This window comes from Calonectris borealis, chromosome 1 (assembly GCF_964195595.1).
Source record: "Calonectris borealis chromosome 1, bCalBor7.hap1.2, whole genome shotgun sequence".
Classification (NCBI taxonomy): Eukaryota; Metazoa; Chordata; class Aves; order Procellariiformes; family Procellariidae; genus Calonectris; species Calonectris borealis.
Genome location: NC_134312.1, coordinates 138,984,774 through 139,002,984, shown reverse-complemented (window position 1 = coordinate 139,002,984; position 18,211 = coordinate 138,984,774). Strand labels below are relative to the sequence as shown.

The following is an 18,211-nucleotide window of genomic DNA, read 5'->3' as shown; positions in this document are numbered from 1 at the left end:
TTACCTATGTGCTTGAATGGTACCAAGTGGTGATTTATGAAGAGACTTTTTGGTGGAGGTGTCTGGGATCCCTTCCACTCTTTCTGCTCCTGTAGCAATGAAGCTGACTTGAGACAGAAGCAGACGGATCTCTCATGCAGCTTGCATTCACCACTGCAAGCATGAAGGTCCTCAGGAATTTCTTAGCTTTTAACTTTGGCTTGAAGTTCTTCAGTATTTGCTTTCTCTGATCATCAGAAGTCAATCACCAGCCTTGAGTTTCAAAACCGTGCTGCACCAACACCTTACTTGGATGGTCGCTTGTAGGTCTGGTCTGCTTCAAGAAGACAGGAGATGTCACAGATACTGAGTAATCTTGAGTAAGAGGCAATCATTGACAAAATCATGAATTCACCTGAGACCAGACTTGTAAGATGATGACTGAATTCATGATCTAAACTGGATAAGTTGTCATAGTGAGGAATTTTTAAGGGGCATAGTCAAACTGAGTTTAAACCACCAAAACATTCCAGATTCTGATGCTAGAAATGTTCATCTTCCTGTGTGTTCACTGTAACTAATCCGTTTTTAAATACAGCAGGCTTTCACAAGGTGCTTAATGGTGTTTAAAAACACATATTTTACTACTAATTTTAAAATATTCATTTGCGCATGCTTTTCAACTCAATTTCTAGTTGTTCTCATTCTCACGTTTTCACAGATGTTATTAATATGCAGTAGCAGTTGAAATGGTTATTCAACAGAAGACAAAAAGTATGTCCATGCGCACAGCAGATCCATACTCTGCATTTTTGTCTCTCATCTTCTCGCTCATTAATGCAACTGTCAGTTTGGAGGAGTCCGTGTCTGCTGACGGATTTTCTCACTGTGGCATTTATTTATCTATCATAACTGTTGCATAAAAGCAGACTTTGCACTGATGATAGTGATGTAGTTAATGAGACTCTTAAGCCTTCTGATCCCTAACTATTGATCTAAGTCGTTGGGGATTCAGAACTTGGTTGCCCCTTCAGAATCATGTTCACTGACGTGTAGCTGTCTTAGCAGTGGCGTGCATCAGGGACGTATCACTCGATTCCCCTTTTAGCAAGTTGAAAACTTGACATCTTCCAATGCAATATGCTGATGTCCATCTGCATTAATAGATTTTTTTAAAAAATTCTTGTTACGCATGCTGTTTGTCTTTGAACCAGAAGGCACAACTGAAGTGGAGATGTGGAGAGGCTAATTTTTTTTTTTTTTCCCCATTACTTCAAATATGTTTTCATAGGGAAGTAAAGCAGTTAGTTATTAAGGAAATTGTTGATAGGCCAAAAGCATATGTCCTACAGAAAGCCCCTTAAAATCAGCTGGAGTCTTTGTCCTCACATAAGTCTAAAGCCGTAAAGACCTCACCTTGTCCTCTTTGCATCACTTACTCACCAGAACAAACTAACAGCAAATTCCTTTCCATATCTGGAATCTGAAAACCTTGTCTACACAAGGATTAAAGGTGGCATTTTAACAATTAAAGTCTAGTCTAGGCAGAGTACAGTTCCTTTAACACATACTTGTGTGGCGTACTTCTTTGCATAGTTCTTTGAAGTCTGGAGATAGTTGGCCTGGGAATAACATAAATTTTTTACTCTCGGCTGCTTTACAACAACTTGTTTAGTTTACACCCATATGGACAAAACTGTCATCTTAAAATACATAAGGAAGACGCCTTTGTCTAGGTCTTGAGGGCCTCTATATCATTGATGTTCCCATGTAACTTTAAGGTTTTGTGTAAGCATGTGGATAAGTAGCTTCTAGGGTTTCATTATTCTTTGTAAAACTATGAGTCATCATAGGGCATTTGATCAAAATATGTATTCACAAAGCTTATTTCTTTAAAATGGAGTGAAATAATCCTATTTTCTCATCTACTGATAGATGTGGACTGATGTCTATGCATGCAGGAACAAATTGGTTAAGTGATAGCATAAGAGGTATTTGTATGACCCATTTTTAGACATCTAAGTGCTCTGAATCACTCCCTGCAGACACTTAATTCTATCCTCTTCGGAGCTGCTAATTCTGAATCACACCTAAATTTGTTCAGAAAAAGCTTAAATTAACTGATAATTATTGTAACACTTTCATTGTTGGGATTTATTTTAGCTGCATTTCATAAGGATTTGTTGCTGCTTTTATTAGATGACATTCTAATTGTTTTTGTGCAATTGGCTAGTATCCTGTGGTTTTGGAGACACTTTGGCAATTCGATTACTTGCATTAAAAACCACGTTTGGTTGGTTTTTCTAGACTATTTTATGTAGTTAGTTATCCAGTAAACACATGATTAAATACACCAATAAACGAATCGGTATTAATTATCAACACTCTATGATTCAAATTATGCTGCAATGCAAATCCATCGCGTTAGGTGCCAATAACTCTCAGAAAATTACTTTTCAAGTTGTACATATCATACTAGATATTAGCCCTGAAGGAATATTGCTATTAATGAAGATAGATTTTTGTTTGCTCTGAAAAAGTAATACAAAGCTTGCAGCATAAAAAGAAAGACAAACAGGCAGTTAAAGAAACAAAGTCCTTTACTATTTCCTGATCCCCATTCATGTTCATTGGAAAACTCAGAAGTAACCTGCCTTCTTCACACAAATTTCCTTTATATTTGTGCAATGTAGAAATTCCTTACCTGTCGCACAGAATTGTTGTGCTTTTTCATTAGTGTTCTAAAAAATACTTGTGTATGAAACAATTTCAGCTGTCCATTCTCATTTAGAGAGCTACCTGATGATTCGGAAGGTGACATGGATCAATTTCATTTTGCAGTCCATAGAAATTATAACAGGAAAAAACATATTTAAATATAATAGGCTTGGCAGAACAGATACCTTCTCACCTCGCTATTACAAAAGTATTTTTCTGAACGCATTTGAATAAGGCATTTCTTGGTTTCATTTTAATGATAAACTTGCATTGTATTGCTGCCAGAAAGAGATTCAACTTTGCTTCCTATATGCTGCTCTCCTGACACACTTGCTTCTCACAGGAGTGTGCTGAGAATGAAGATTTCTGTATTTTAGCAAGTCTTGTGTCATCCTCTGGAGGGCAGCTAAACTCTTTCCCGAGCAAAAAACCAGTCACAGAAACAGAAGCAAGCTGTATGTCAGGAGTTCCCTCCTACTCCTGTGCATGCTTTTAGTCTGCAGTGACATGCTGTAAAAGTGGTTTTTTCTGTTTTTTCCACACTTCTTGCAAAATGTGTGTTGCACACAGGCACTAGTTACATGTTCACGTGCTACCTGTGTGCAAAGTTTCATTAGTTCAGTCCTAGTTTATGCCAAACCCTCTACAGAAACTCTTCGTCTCATTTCAGATCAGCTTGATCAGTGTACCTATCTTAAATCAACCCCCAACCAAATTAAATTGAATGTAGGTATTATTAATCCACGTGTCTGCACGGAACGATAGGTTTGCGTGGGTGGTTGCATAAAGCTGGTGCAAAGGAAGATGGCCACCTGCTTCCTCTCCCTCCCGTGTGTTGTGTCTGGCATTCACAGGAACATTTTTTCTAACCCAGCCACGGTTTTTCTGGATGAGTTTTATTCCAGATTCTTCGCTGAGCTGGCTTACAGAGGAATGAATGGTAGAGAGGGCCCCAGAGCAATGTGCAGCTGGGAGCGGGGCGGGTGGAGGCAGGTTCTTTTGCCCCCCCTCTTACGTAACAACCCAAAAGATTCTCATAAACAGATGCCAGGCAAAGCATCCGGATTATCCACTGCAAGAGGAAAAATAATTTGTGCCCTTCAGACAGTCCCTATCCACCCTGTAACTGGTAGTGTGTGATAGTCCAAGAAGTAGCTTTTAGTCCGTTTGATCCAGATGGGTGACAGGAGGAAAATGGTTTGGGGTAGCTGTTTCTGTGCTGTGTTCCCTGATGTTCCTTCCAATGTTTGTGCTTCACAGCTCCTGCTCTGGATGTAGACTGGCAGAACAACACTACTTTTGCCTCCTGCAGCACTGACATGTGCATTCATGTATGCAGACTTGGCTGTGATCGTCCCGTTAAAACCTTTCAAGGACACACAGTAAGTTTAAGAAGTCCAAAATGTTAAGTGATAAAGTCACTGCAGCATGTAACGATGATGGCAGCTGATGTGTTTGCAGGGTGTGTTCTAGCACCAAAGGTGTTACATCCCATTGCTTCCCTGAAACGGTATTCCTCAGGAGTGACTCACTGCCTGTGAGAGGGGATAAACTGTTCTAAATCACCATAGGAGGCAAAACCTGCAGCTTAAACAGTGAGACTATTTATATGTAGCATGAGCTGCAGACTAAGGGCACGTTAATAAATAAGATTTTGTTTTCCGGTGGCTTAATTTCCTTTAGTAAATGAGAACTATGAATAAGGAGAGAACAATTTACCTCCAGCCATTTTTCAGTTTTAGAATCAATTTAATCTAATAAGATCTATTTAAGATGTATTTCCCCCCTCCTTTCCTGGTGATATTTAATGACCATCAAAGGCTAGTTTTTCTAGCTTTCATTCATGAGAAAACTGCTATCATATACTGACCTGTAATTTAGATACCAACTTCCAGAACTTGCTATCTCCTTACTGAGGAAAAATTGTGCATTTGGAGACCTTTATCTAGTCTATGGTTAAACTGATACTAAATTGGTACTTCATGACAGGTTGTACATTCCTACCAACAGACTGGTGCTTTTTATGATTATATGAAATGCACCATTTTGCACATGATCCAAATTTTTACTTCAAATATCTGTACAGTTCCTTTTAATTACGGCTGAAACATGTAAAACCAATAAAGCAAAATTTAAATCTTTTCCAGGATTATTATTTTCACTGAGACCCTGAGCCAATTTATGTTTTTAAAAAACAGTCTTTCCCTTTTTATGAAATCCTTTTTTCCCCCATATGTATGACCCTCAAAAAAGCACAGAAAACTTACTGATTACCAAGGGGATACACTAGGCTTAGTTAATTGCAAAGTGCTAGAAAGATTGATAGAGAAAGCATCGTAAACTATTCAATATTCCATCCTGGATTTCATTTACACATACACCTCTGTTTAGAGAGACCAGCATTGTTTTAGAGCTGCAATACTAAGAATTATAAACTCCACAAAACTTTACACCCCACCCATATTTTCTGTTGAAAATCTGTATCTCCGAAGTCTACAGAATATTAACCAAAGAACTATCTCAATTTTAAAAAGAAGTTAATGCTTTATCATCAATCTGTCTGGTTTGAGGGTTTATTTAAATCCTAGCATATGAAGAAAGAGCGTGAGAGATTTTGTGCCAGAACATGTGTCAGAAGACTGATTGTGTGTACTGTTCGCAAACACAAAATGGTTACCATTCCTAAATGACACTTAAATAGCGTGTTACCAAAGCAGCACTGCTTTTGGTCACCCGTAAAGCAACCAGGGCTGTAATTTGTCGCCTGCATAAACCTTGAGTGCCCTCTGCTGGATGCTCAGTACAATGCAGGTAACCAGAATATTGACTTAATAAAATCACTCTTCATTTCAGAACGAGGTTAATGCAATCAAATGGGACCCATCTGGCATGCTACTAGCATCTTGCTCCGATGATATGACATTAAAGGTAATATAATTTCCATTCCTGCTGTTCAAAAAGTAAAGACAAAAATTATGTCTATTTTTTAATCTTCTCCAGAATGCTGGTACTGTGTCACTGAAAACTCTGCATGAACAAAAGTTTCATTTTGTCCCATATTTCTTAAAGCCAGTGTGAAAGATTGAATACAGAGAAGCAGCCATGGGGAAAACTGAGATATCCTAGAATAGTCATAGTTTAAATATACACATACATATATATACACCTGCTTGCCTGTCAACAGAGGCACAATCCCTATGCTAAGAAACAGTCTATTTGTTACACTTTGAAAATAATATAAAAACAAAGAGTTTTCCCTTTGGAAACCCTTCTTTTTTCTGACAGTAGTTTCACTGGAGCCATTTGATATTTTTTTTTTTTTTTTTTTAAAAATACTGAGCAATGGGACAGGACATGTAAATTCAGAGCCCGCCAAAAGTCTGAATTGCTCTCTGAAAATCCCTATCTTTCACTGTATGGGAAGCCTAAGGCAGCTACACTGCTGATGTACATGCCTCTGTTAGGTGCCTGAAGTGAGATGGAATGAATCTGGATTCTGGCTGCGTAGGGCCATTGCACACCTGGGCCATTGCACTGTGCCAGCAAAGTACTGCTAATACAGGGGCAGTCTGGGCTTGCAGAAATGCTTTTCACAATAGAGCTTTTCCAGCCCAAACTCCTTGCAGTCTCATTCTTCTTTCCCAGCCGCGTTGAATGAAGGCTGTGTCCACGTAGGAATAGCTGTATGTTGTAACAGCAAAGCCCTCCTGCTGGACTGTTGATTTGTGTTGATTCCCTGAGCAAAGCAAACATCCCAGGAAAGATTTGGTTGTGTGGATGGAATTGTACCAGTAATACAGATTGCTCATAGTATAGTTCTGTTAGTTAAGGCTCATAACTCTTTCCACTGCTGATTGACACAGCTAAAGTAAGAGATGTTTTTAGCATGCACACAGCCTGTGTGTAAGAACTGAAACTGAAAGAGCAGCAAAACTTGAAGAGCGAAGTGAACATCAGCATTACGAATGTTTCCTCTTCATAGGCAGCCTGAGTTCTGCTCAGTTCTACTCTGTCTTTGCCATATACCCACTCGGGTTTTCGTCCTTCTGGATTCTAGATGTATTATTCTGAACTGTTCACAGAACTGAAAATTTACAGAAAACGGGGCTAGAAGAAACCAAAAGAGAGCACCCTGACTGTTATGCTGCCACAAAGCAGTAACCAGTATTGCTCTGCTTAAACATCCTGACTCAGTGGTAGCACATTTTTTTGGTGCCCAGTTGCGTGCTGTGTTTTAAAAAACACTGTGGCTCAGTGTTGTTGGTGCCAGTTCAAATTTCTGACCGCTGAATTTGGCACAAGAGCTAATGGTTTGCTATCCCTGGCCTTGCCTGTTTTTAAAAACCTTCAGTGATGGAAACTGCAAATCCTCTTCAGGCAATTATTATTACTATTATTCTTTCTTTTCCTTTGGAAATCAGTCCTCTCTGGCTTCTTTTTTTTGTCTTTTTTGGGAGTTCTTGATATTTTTCAACACCTTGGAACATATGTTGCCTGTTAGCCATAGAACATGGCTAAGCTTTGGGTAACATTTCCAAAAGCAGACTCAGGTATGCTGATGAAAATTCAGCGTAAGAGCACATCATTTCTCTCATAGTGCAGACTTATAACAAGTGAGTTAAATCATTACTACATTTTTGGTATCTCTCTGAAATTGACTGACTAAATTTGAATTATTTTCCCTGCTGTGAATTAGCTTCATCTTGTTTTCTCAGTTAGCTGAAGAAACAGAGCTGTCGTCTCTGTTGAGCATGTTCTTTACCTCACGCTGAAGTATTTGGCCATGTAACACTGCGTAAATAGCTGATGTTGTTCCATTGTCTGTGCTGTTGAAAACATCAGGAAAACAAATGGAGTTCAGGAGGAAAAGGAAAATTTGATGTGGCTCTTGCCTGGCATAAGAGAAAATTATTAGGTTCTAAGCAGTTACTGAAACTTTATTTTCATTCTTTAAAATGACTGCTGTTGCAATGTGTAATTTAAACTTCAAGTTAAACTTCTCTAAACAGAGTAACTTAGGCTTCTGTATGAAAATACAGTTACAGGCTATGGGGCAGTACAGCAACTATTTAGTTCTTCTGATCTATTGAATAAATACTATTAAATGTGTAGCTTTTACCCCTAATGGGGTTATTCTAACGTGTGCATTGTAGGTGCCAAACTGCTGCATTAATAAACTTAAATTAAGTTTAAGTGTGTATGCATGTGTGTCGAGATCTTAAATAAACAAATGGTAAGAATAACATAGAACTGAAATAATTCAGCTGAGAAGAGATTAGTAACGTTGCCATTTTTCTCCTTCATAATTACTCTGACTTAGATTTGGAGTATGAAGCAAGATACCTGTGTACATGATCTTCAGGCTCACAGCAAAGAGATTTATACTATCAAATGGAGTCCTACAGGGCCAGGCACCAGCAACCCAAACTCCAACATCATGTTAGCAAGGTAAAAATACACCTCTTTCTGTTGCCTACCGAGAAGAAGGATCGTCTTTCTGACGTGTCACTCTACTGTCACCTTGCCATCAGTCTTCCTGCAGACAATTCCAGTAAAAAGTATCTGCGTTTGTAAAGCAGGGGGATGGATGCAAAGGGAAAGGAATCATATTTGCAAAAGGAAAAAGAAAAAGAAGGAAAATTGAGTCATATGATACTTTACTTTTCAGCTGTCTTGATAAAAGGATTGTAAATCTGGCATTGCGCCTTCACATCCAGCGTCCGGTTGTTATGAATGAAGGTGCTTAATGAGACAGGTGGCAGCCCGTTCAGCCAGCTGGCCTGTGTTCTAACCGGGGTCATGCAACTCACCTGGGCAGACACTGACAATTTCTACAGCCTTGTTAACCAACAGAGAAAAGCTTGGATAATCTTTAAAATTCCACTTGAAAGTCTGTTCGAAATCCTTCTTTTGAGTTTAGGAAATACATTTACTTGTAGAATGCCAATTGATGGGATTATCAAATCAGTTCATGGTGTATTCAGTTTCAGGAGGAGTTGTATCGAAGCTGTTTTATTTATTTTACTCTTTAGTCTGAGAGTGGACAGGGAAGAACTTCCCTTTCTTGGAATTGTTCTTTTAATACTATTTTTAATAGCAATTATTTCCCTTGCCTTTCTCTAAGCCCACAGTTTGGGATTTAGATGGGTTGTAGCAAAAACCAGCACTGAAACAAAGTGACCCACAGTTCTAGAGAATTACAGACTGCTAATTCATTAAATAATGCAAATCCATTAGAAATAAGATCTCTCTGGAACCATTTATCCTATTAATGACAATATATATTTGACCTTCCTGAATAATAGCAGGTAGAATCTCAAAAGGAGGGAGCTCTTAGGGATAGTGATCTGATCCTACCCAGCGCCCTAGGTAAACTCAAAGGGTCCGCATACAAGAATTCAGTTCTGTAGATACAGTTCTTGCAATTAAAATCATAAAGGCTGTAGTGAATATTAGCTTTTCTGTTTGAAACATTATTTCTTGCTTAGTCAAGGGAAAAAAACTGTGGTATTCTCTTAAAACATTTACAGTATCAAACTAGAAATTGATTAACACACGAATTAAGACATGCTTCCGTTTGAATGCTTCTTGCAGTGCTTCGTTTGATTCCACTGTTCGGCTGTGGGACGTTGACCGAGGAGTCTGCATCCATACGTTAACAAAACATCAAGAGCCTGTCTACAGTGTAGCTTTTAGTCCTGATGGAAAATATCTAGCCAGTGGGTCCTTTGACAAATGTGTCCATATATGGAATACTCAGGTACTGTGAAGCACATCTGGTTTAGATGACACATTAATAGCAAAAGCTTAGAGGGAAGATACGTGTACCTCTGTAGCGTATGACCTGCCAGCCAAGGTGAACCTGATTGTATTGACTGATACAAATCCCAGCATAACAGCAGAGCCACTCACGTGGAGTGAGGTGACTGTCCAGAACGTTTCTGCTCAGGCCTCGTTGTATGCTAAAACGCTAGCATGCGTGAAAACAGGTACATCATGTTGTGCCAACAGCTCTGTGAAACAAAGGTGTGGATTCGTTCTTAGAAATACGTGATACTTCTATTTAGTAACAAGCTGCGTTCAGTTGTGAGTCCGATGCACCTGGCTTATACTTTGGGCTGAGGAGATGATAGATACAAAGGGTGTACAGGCTGGGGGCTGGGGACGTTCTGGAGAAAAGTGGGACATCATAGTTCCACAGATTTAATTCTGGATACTGATGCCTCACAGCCTGAATTAGCAACAAACTTTAGAAAAGACCACCTCAGCCTAACTTCCCAGGCCTTTACTGTTACAAAGGTGAGAAAAACAGACGTCTAAGAGTCCTGCTGTAAATTGCTTTCTGGAGGAGCCCGTTTCTCTTCATTAGCAAATACCAGTTTCCTAACGTCAGCATCTTATGGAGATGACTGTAGTTGGATGATGTAAATAGCCTCCCCCCCCCTTCTTTTTAATGTACTGCCATGCAACAGAGAAAAAGAAGGGGAACTTCTGTATCAAATGTTTGCATGCTGTTTTGCTTTGTAGAGTGGAACTCTAGTACATAGCTACCGAGGCACCGGGGGCATCTTTGAAGTCTGCTGGAATGCTAGAGGAGACAAAGTGGGAGCAAGCGCATCAGACGGATCGGTAAGAAACTTTACACATTGTAAATGTTGGGTGGAGATTGCTCTTCGGGAGAGTGTCAACAAAAAAACCATACATGCCATACTGCCTTCTCTGGACAGAGCTGAAGGCTAGGCAGCTTAAGACAGAAATAAGTAGTTCTGTGGAGTATAGTAAAAACGCTCCTGCTTTGGAAGGTTTTGAATACTAGGAGGTGGTGTTCCTATCGGAAATGAGGAATGCTTGTGGAATAGGTGAATACTACTGAAGATGGGAATGACTTTTAAATACATATTTGATAAGAACAACAGTAGTGTTGTTTCTATCATTATCTCATCTGTCAATTTTTAATGAAGGTCAGGTCACAGCAGTCAACTCGCTAGTAAACAGTTGTCCTGGGGCTTTCTAAGTTTTATCCCACAGAAGTTTACCTTTGGATAGTTCCTAAAAGAGGAAGTTTTCAGCACAATGCCCAAAGATTTCATCGCATAGTAAAGGAGAAATATTGCCGTAGAGATGCTGATTATTCATTACTGTTTTTGCTGTTAATGTTACTTTAAAAAAATTTCAGTGGTAGCATGATCAGCTTGTGAAGGATGCACAGATGTTGTAACACACTCTACAGCTTTTAAAAATAACTTTTCTACATGGCTGACTGGCATAACTACTTTAGAGCAGTATTTTTCAACTGGTTTTAACAAGGATACACCTACGACGTGATTCAGTTGCTTGAGCTTAGTTGTGCCATTTGAGATGGTGCCATGCCTGGCTTCCAACGGCTGCTCCAAACCGCACGTGTCTGCTCTAGGTCCTGTGTCGCGCCTGCCAGGCCTGTGCATCTATTTTGGGTATATTTCAGAAATGGAAGTGGACGCAGTATTCAGGCAACTAAATAGAGCCCATAGTCTTATCTGGGATGTGCGACCAAAACGTTTGTTTGTAATCCAATGAAAGTCCGGCTAAATGTTAAATGTATGGTTTTCGCTTGGGTTTTCTCCCGTGTCAGGGTCTTCCCTTGCTTGTGTGCAGGCGAGCAGGTACTTGAGAGGGGCTGATTTGAAGCTGGGGAGTATGGCATACAGCTGGCCGATCAGCCTGTGTACAGAGCCGTATATGAATAGGACTTCCACATCACCTTCAGAAATGGTTCTTAATGCTGAGTCTTTTCTCTCCAGGTTTGTGTTCTAGATCTGCGAAAGTAAAAGTGAAATGTTTTAGAAGAAATTTCAAATGGACCAGCAGTGAATGTGTGGGGAGAAGCACTCTTCAAAACTATTCTTAACAGCTCCAGAACTGTACGAACTTGAACAAAGTTAGAGTGTACCGTGAAACCAACTCTCCCTGGCCACAGGTGTCTAGTATTTTGTCCGTAACCTTCATCAAGGAGTAAAAACACAGTCACTTCAGAGGGGGAGGGAATGGTTTCCACCTGGAACATTCAGCCTTGGAAGCATGAAGCCACCAGCTAGGCATTGCACTGTTTGGTTTGCGTCTGAGAACTTGCTCTGATGGCTGGGAAAAAAAAGCTGTGCCAAAAAAAAATTAATAAAAAAAAAAAAAAAAAGAAAAATGCTGTGATAAACCAAAAGGGAAAAAAAATCCTCCTCCATGCGGTGTTGTATTTTTTCCTTCCAATTTGGACACTACAGTTGCTCTCCCAAAGGACGTTCAAAGACCAGTTTGTACTGATGAAATGCTCAACTTTGTAATCACAACACTTTCTATTTTCTAGACTACTTTTTTTGTTCAGTGGTTTTTCTATCAGCTGGAATATTACAGCCTGGAGGATCCCAGGCTTAGGATGAAACTTTTGTTTTCCTTTTATTTCTCCCTACCACTCCCAATTTCTCCTTCCTTTTTTTTTCTCCTCTTTCTTCTTGCCCTTTTTTTTTTCTTTTTTCCCTGTATGCCCATAGTAGATGCAACCAGGTGGACATGACAATGAAAATTTTTGACAGACTGCTTCTCCTCTCTTCTCTCTCTTCCTTTTCCTTTCTTTCTCTCCGTTTAAAAGAAAAAAAAATCCTCCATGCTTCAGATCTTAGCGTCTCAAGGGCACTTTCAGCAAATTGTGTAATAAGTGCTTTATATAAGAATGCAGTGCTGGGGAAGATTTTTACAGGAGAAAGATGACTTTTAACAGAAAGAACCCAGTGTATTTTTGGAAAAAAAATATTTTTTATGTTAAACAGTTTTAAAAGCCTAAAATGGCCACCAAATGTAGACCAGTTGTGTAATTCAAGCAAAAAGGATGACACAGAGTCCAAGGAACATGAAAGGTGCAGTATCCTTTTTCTCTTCTCTCTCAGAAAGTGCTCTCAGAAAAAATGCCACTTGATACAATAAATGCCAGTCATTTACTAAGAGTCCTCTTCCAGCAGCCAGCCATTGATAGAGTCTCATTTCATTTTTGTGGCTGTTTGGTGAGGTACACGTATTAAAAGGGATTCATAAGTTTGAGACTATAAATACAGCATTCATTTTCTTGAGTCTATATTTTCGTTTATCCTTGGTAACCAGGAGAAAACGGTTGTGTATCTTCTTTCCTCTAGCAATAGTTCAAATGTCATACAGAACATGGGTTTGGCTGCCCGTGGCCTTGCTGAGCAGTGCTGTCCTCCACCATTCATCCCACTCAGCTGTTTCTCTTCCCGTAAGTCAGTGGGATTTTACCACTGACTTAATGGGACCAGTTGGACCAAGATCTATTGACTGCATCTGTCATTGTTGAAGAACGGACTCTTGCCAAGCTCCTGTCCATCCATGGTCGGCACGCGCCTAGAAGCAGGCTCTTCCGTTGCGTCGGCAGTACGTGGTGCTGCTGTCGCCCTCAGCCGTGTGCGTCCTGCGTGCTACAAGGAAAGCTCTGGGCCTGCGCTTGGAGGCTCACTGTCTGCCCGGGCGCGTCTGGCCTTGAGGGTGTCCTCAGTGCAGTGCGCAGAAGACAGCGTAGAACTCTCCGCTAGGTGAGGCCATGATAACAGACATATAAATTGTATCTCAACATATATACTACTATAAAGTCACAGTGGGTGAAGTGATCGGAATGACAATAAAGGCTTCCAAAGCACCACCTATCCACTTCGGACATGATCCTCTGCAAGCTAGACGTCGGCAGTGGTGCCTGCTGACGACTACATTACTCTGAGAGCAGACGATGGATGCAAAGAAGGATGCAAAGGCAGAGTTTACTGGAAGTGCTGTAAAGGCAACCTTGGGGTGGTGGCAGCCGTTATTTAGACAAATCCTCAGAACCGGCCGAGTCAAAGAGGTGTCCTCTCTAGCCCACAGGCTAGGCTAGGATTTGTAGGAGAGAGGACAACAACCCAGCAGAGAACCCCCTTAACGTCACGTAGTACCTTCCCGCCCAAAGTCGCTATTTCTGTAACCCAGGGTCTTCCCTTTGATTTGACCACGGCTGCTGAAGTGGTGATTTGATCCGAGCGAAAGCAAAACCAGAGCCCTAGTGCTGAACGGGTGGTGCAAGACCTGCCAAGCATCGTGGCATCATCATGGCGTCGTGGGATCCGCACCTCATTTTTCCTCCTGTGTTTTTCTCTCTTTACGCTTGAACCTGCACGGTATCTCACTAGCCACTGCCAGCTTCAGCTGTGTCTCTTGAAGATGCACATTTGGAAAGGAGAAAAGAATGAAAAGTAGTAACTGGTAAAAGGGTTCCTCAGTCCTGAGGTGAAAACAGTTATATGGGATTTTGGTTATTAATGACCATTAGGCTTGTTTATAATTTATATCAAAGAATTGGACGCTGGAAGGTATCAAGGATTATTTTTGGTGTTAAATGCGTTTGTGTGTCAGTTTTAGTTTTCTGCTCCAAGAGCATGGGCTGTAGATGATCACCTGGCAGTTTTGCACTGTTTTATAATAACCACATGTACCTACTAATTTAAAGTCACTACTTAAAAAAAAAAAAAGAGTACTTGTTCAAAGAGAGACTTGAATTTGAATACAAAGGTTTAATGTGGTTTTATAAAGCACGGTTGGGTCGATGATTTGATTACAATGGTTGCATGTACACGGTTAACTTCCTAAGCCGCTTTTGGGTGGCGTTCCTGAGAACAAGACGCAGAAGCTGCGGGTCTGCAGGCGGCGGAGGGCAGGGGGGACGGGGCCCTGGCCTTGCCTCTGTCCCTTGAGTGACCCGGGATAGGCCGGACCTCGGGATTCAAAGAGAGGGGGTCGCTCAATCCGAGTTCAGCGACGGCACATGGCCGGCTGGCTACATAGCCCGTGTTTCGGGGTTGTTCCCGGGAGAGCTACTGCAGGTAGCTGGGCAGTGCCCATGATGCCCGTCCCTTTCTCCTTTTTTTAAATTGTCAGGACACCACCTTTCCTCTGCCCGCCTGCGTCGAGGTAGGAGGCCAAGAGAAACAAAATTTGAAAATCAGTTGGTTTGCAAAGCCTACGTGTGAGAGAGGCTGCTCTCCAGAGAGTTTCCCATACAGACCGTCAGATCCGAAAGCAGCAGATGCGAGAAGCTAGGAAGATTCACCTTCCTTCCCCTCCCCAGGACCGGGAAATCCTCAGAGACACTGCAGTAGATAGCTTCAGCCCAAATGAGGGCAGCTATTAAGGAAGGCAGAAGATGCCGTTGCAAGGGCTGATCCTAGCCTGGGGGGCTGCGTTCGTCAGGAGGTGGGCGGTGGGGAGGGAGGCTTTTCCAGGCTCTAGTCCAAGGTGGACGGCGGAGCCTAGGCCTGCAGAGCTGCCCTGGTGGGAGCTCTGGCTTTCCTGCGCTGCTGCGGCGGCATCCCCCGGCGAGCGGTGCCTGCCTGCCGCTCCCCTGCAACGGAACAGCATGAAGCAACAGGCTGGTGGACTTCATTTTTTTCATACAATATTTTTTGATAGTTTTGTTTAGAGTTCTTTGCAACGGAAGAGAAATTGAAAAGCCAAAGTGACCAAACAGGATTGTGAAAGCATCGAGAGACTGACTGGGTTTTTATCATTGCTGGCTGTCTGGAACTGGCCTTGAAGTGAAAAAAACCAGTTTCTGAAAAACCACTCGACTCTGTGGGTTAGAAGGATACTGAATCTTTTATGTAGAAAACACTGGGTCCCTTATGGGGCACTAAAGGGCCTGACTTACAGGGTTATACACACATTAACCCCATGCTACATCTTAGAAATTTCCTTTTAATTTGTTTAAAAAAAAAGAAAAAAATAGCTAATTTTAGAGCCAAGTGAAGTGCACTTTGTCAAATGTAAGGGTCTGCTTTGTTTTTGGGTTTCTTTTTTCTTTTCCCCGTTTAATTTTTCCTCCTTTTTTCCCTCCTTTTGCCTTTTTAAAAGATGTGGTTCTTTGTCAATTGCAGAAATGTTCTTTCAGCCACTCACTGAAATTCTGAATTCTGGCTTCTGCAGTTTTTATTGTCTGTGTCAGACTTGCAGCCAGACTTGGTTCTCATTTCAGCATTTCCTAGGTTCTGTTGAAACAACATCAACCCTTATTTTGTTTCTCCCCCACCCACACTTTCTTCAAATTCACCTTGTGTATTGTAGCTCATTTGTTTTAAGGAGAGAATCAACAGATCATATTCAGTGTCTTGAATAAATTGCTATATTTTGATATTAGAGAATTCTGTGCGTGTTGTTCCTTATTCTTTCCTGGCTGTTTTGCATCCTGCGCTTTAGAGCTGGGGTTGGGTGACTGAAGTTGTAACGTGGTGTCACGACCTAAAGGGTTATTACCCGGCCCGCGGGTGCGTAAAGATGGAGACCACCGTGGGTGCGTAGGATTTTGTAATACACAAGGGCACGGAGGCTTTTTCCTCTAAATTTCTCTACTGTATTACAGATTGCCACAAATACCACACAAATCACCACTAGCAAGGGAACCTATGATTAAGAAAGCAAATATATATATCTCTCAAGCTATCACAAATTACTATCAACAAGCAGTAGTATAGCAACAATCAATAATATAGCAGCAATCAGTTATAGCCACAATCAACTATAGCAGCATCCAATAATAGCAGCAATGAAGTATATATATGTAATATTACAGCTTACAACAAAGTTAATACTACTGAGGCAAACTTACCAATAACGTAACAGGAGATACGATGGGTTACTTACGTGTATATATGTGGCCCCAAGCGCGTTAGATCTCGGAAGGGGCCCAACCATCCCAGAGATGGGAGGACAAACCACACCGGCCCCAGACGCGGGGTCAGTAGGGAAGGGTAAACCAACAGGCCGAGTCTCACTTCAAAGATGATCCACGTCACGGAGTTTGGAGTCAGCCAGGCGTCCCCAGCGAGGGTCCAAGGCCCTGTAGAAGGTTCACGCAGACCTGTTTAGGAAAGGGACAAGTATGTGCGGCACGGGAAGAGAGGGAAGCTGCATTTTGGATAGAAAGTCATTTTTGTATCCTAGAGACACAAGAGGATGTCGGACACTACCACTTTGAGCAGGCAATAGATGCTGTTAATACCTCTTTTTCGCCTGGGACAGCCAATAGGTGATGATGATTTCCATTCTCTCAGACCAATTTTTGTTTTTCAGGACTTTTCCTGTTCTTGCAGATAGAACAGCCCATGGCAGTTCCCGATGCTTGCTTTCTCAAGATGTTTTCCCCTTTTTCCAGTTGATTTTTCACCTTTTCAGACAATAAGTTGCCATTACAGCTCCTTGGTTTTGTGCTTCTTGAGGGTATCTCAGGATGTCTCCGGTTTCTAGGTACCCAGCTGCACTTCAAAGATGCTGGCTGTGCTTCTCAAGGATGCTTCTGGTTCGCGGGCTGACAGCTCCCAGGCTGGCAGGCAATTTCTCTCTCAGTATTTCAGGAGACACCTTCTGTTCAGTACTTTTTCCCTTCTAACCAGGTCGCCTTTATGGCTGCTCACATCACATGTTTATTGTGCAGCTTTATTTTCCCCCCCTGACGCATGTATTGGAAATCCATACAGCTGGTACGGAACCAATTTGAGTAAGATTGGGTTGAAGTACTTTTAGAAAAGTTTCCTCAAAAGGAAGTTTCTCCAGGTAAAATGAATTGGACTCTAGTTCTGATCAAAGTAAATTGTTAATTTTTCTTTAAGCTAGCAAGGCTTAAATTCAACTTAAATTCAACTTAAATTCAATTGCTTGAGCAGTTGGAGGTTTTTGAAGAACTTCAGAACGTTCCAGCTCGTGCGATGGGGTCGCAGGTGTCCCCTCTGGCAGGAGCTGCCGCGGGCACCGTCTCTCATAGCTCCTCTCTCTGCCTGGGGCTCGCGGCACCGACACCTCCCAGGCGACGGTGGGGGTTTTTTAGCTTTAACAGGCTGAATGTTGCGGGGGTTTTGGCTGGCTTTTACTCCACGAAATGGTAGCCGTGGTACTTAGTGGGGGATTCAACATGAAACGTGGGGTTTTTGCTTTGTGACCATGTAACACGCCGACCATTCACCCTTATAAGCTAAGGCTGAAAATTGTCAAAAGCCTTCAAAAGGAATGAGCGCCCAGAATAAACACAGTGTTATGTGTCACATCATCCAGGTTTTAGGTGTTTAAGGACCTAGAGTATTAAGTTAGGATTGATATACAACATTTGGGAAGGCTCGAGTGCTAGAAAAACTGGTATGCTGATGATGAGCACTTTACCACGTCATCAAATACTGAAAAAAGAGAAAGTAAAGCCCTTTCATGGCACTTGCCTCAGTTCGTGCTCTGAAATTTGCACAGCATTAATGTACAATTAATTCCCTGTAACTGTAGGAGTTGAAAGCAGTAGGACAAATACATTTGTTCGGCTCTCACAGGACCAGGAACCACCAGCAGCCTTCGTTAGGGTTTCTCAAAGAACGTGAGAGCTCAGGAGGCAGCCGCGGTGGGGCTGGGGCTTTGGTAGGTAGCGCTGTGTAACAGCTCTCACTTTACCTGCTTCTTCAATAAACGCCATGCGGTG

The 18,211-nt window shown here is 41.6% G+C and overlaps 1 protein-coding gene across 9 annotated transcripts in view; it reads left to right on the top strand.

The window, feature by feature from the left end:
• TBL1X (transducin beta like 1 X-linked) overlaps nucleotides 1-15,899 on the top strand; it is a 201,679-nt gene extending 185,780 nt beyond the window's left edge. For all 9 annotated transcript variants that reach the window (XM_075133458.1, XM_075133485.1, XM_075133495.1 and 6 more), the window contains 6 exons: nucleotides 3,958-4,079; nucleotides 5,551-5,625; nucleotides 8,018-8,145; nucleotides 9,292-9,457; nucleotides 10,225-10,326; nucleotides 11,478-15,899. In XM_075133458.1, coding sequence (XP_074989559.1) covers nucleotides 3,958-4,079; nucleotides 5,551-5,625; nucleotides 8,018-8,145; nucleotides 9,292-9,457; nucleotides 10,225-10,326; nucleotides 11,478-11,504 — 620 coding nt within the window. In that variant the 3' untranslated portion in view covers nucleotides 11,505-15,899. The remainder of the gene's footprint in view (nucleotides 1-3,957; nucleotides 4,080-5,550; nucleotides 5,626-8,017; nucleotides 8,146-9,291; nucleotides 9,458-10,224; nucleotides 10,327-11,477) is intronic.
• Nucleotides 15,900-18,211: the final 2,312 nt, after the last annotated feature.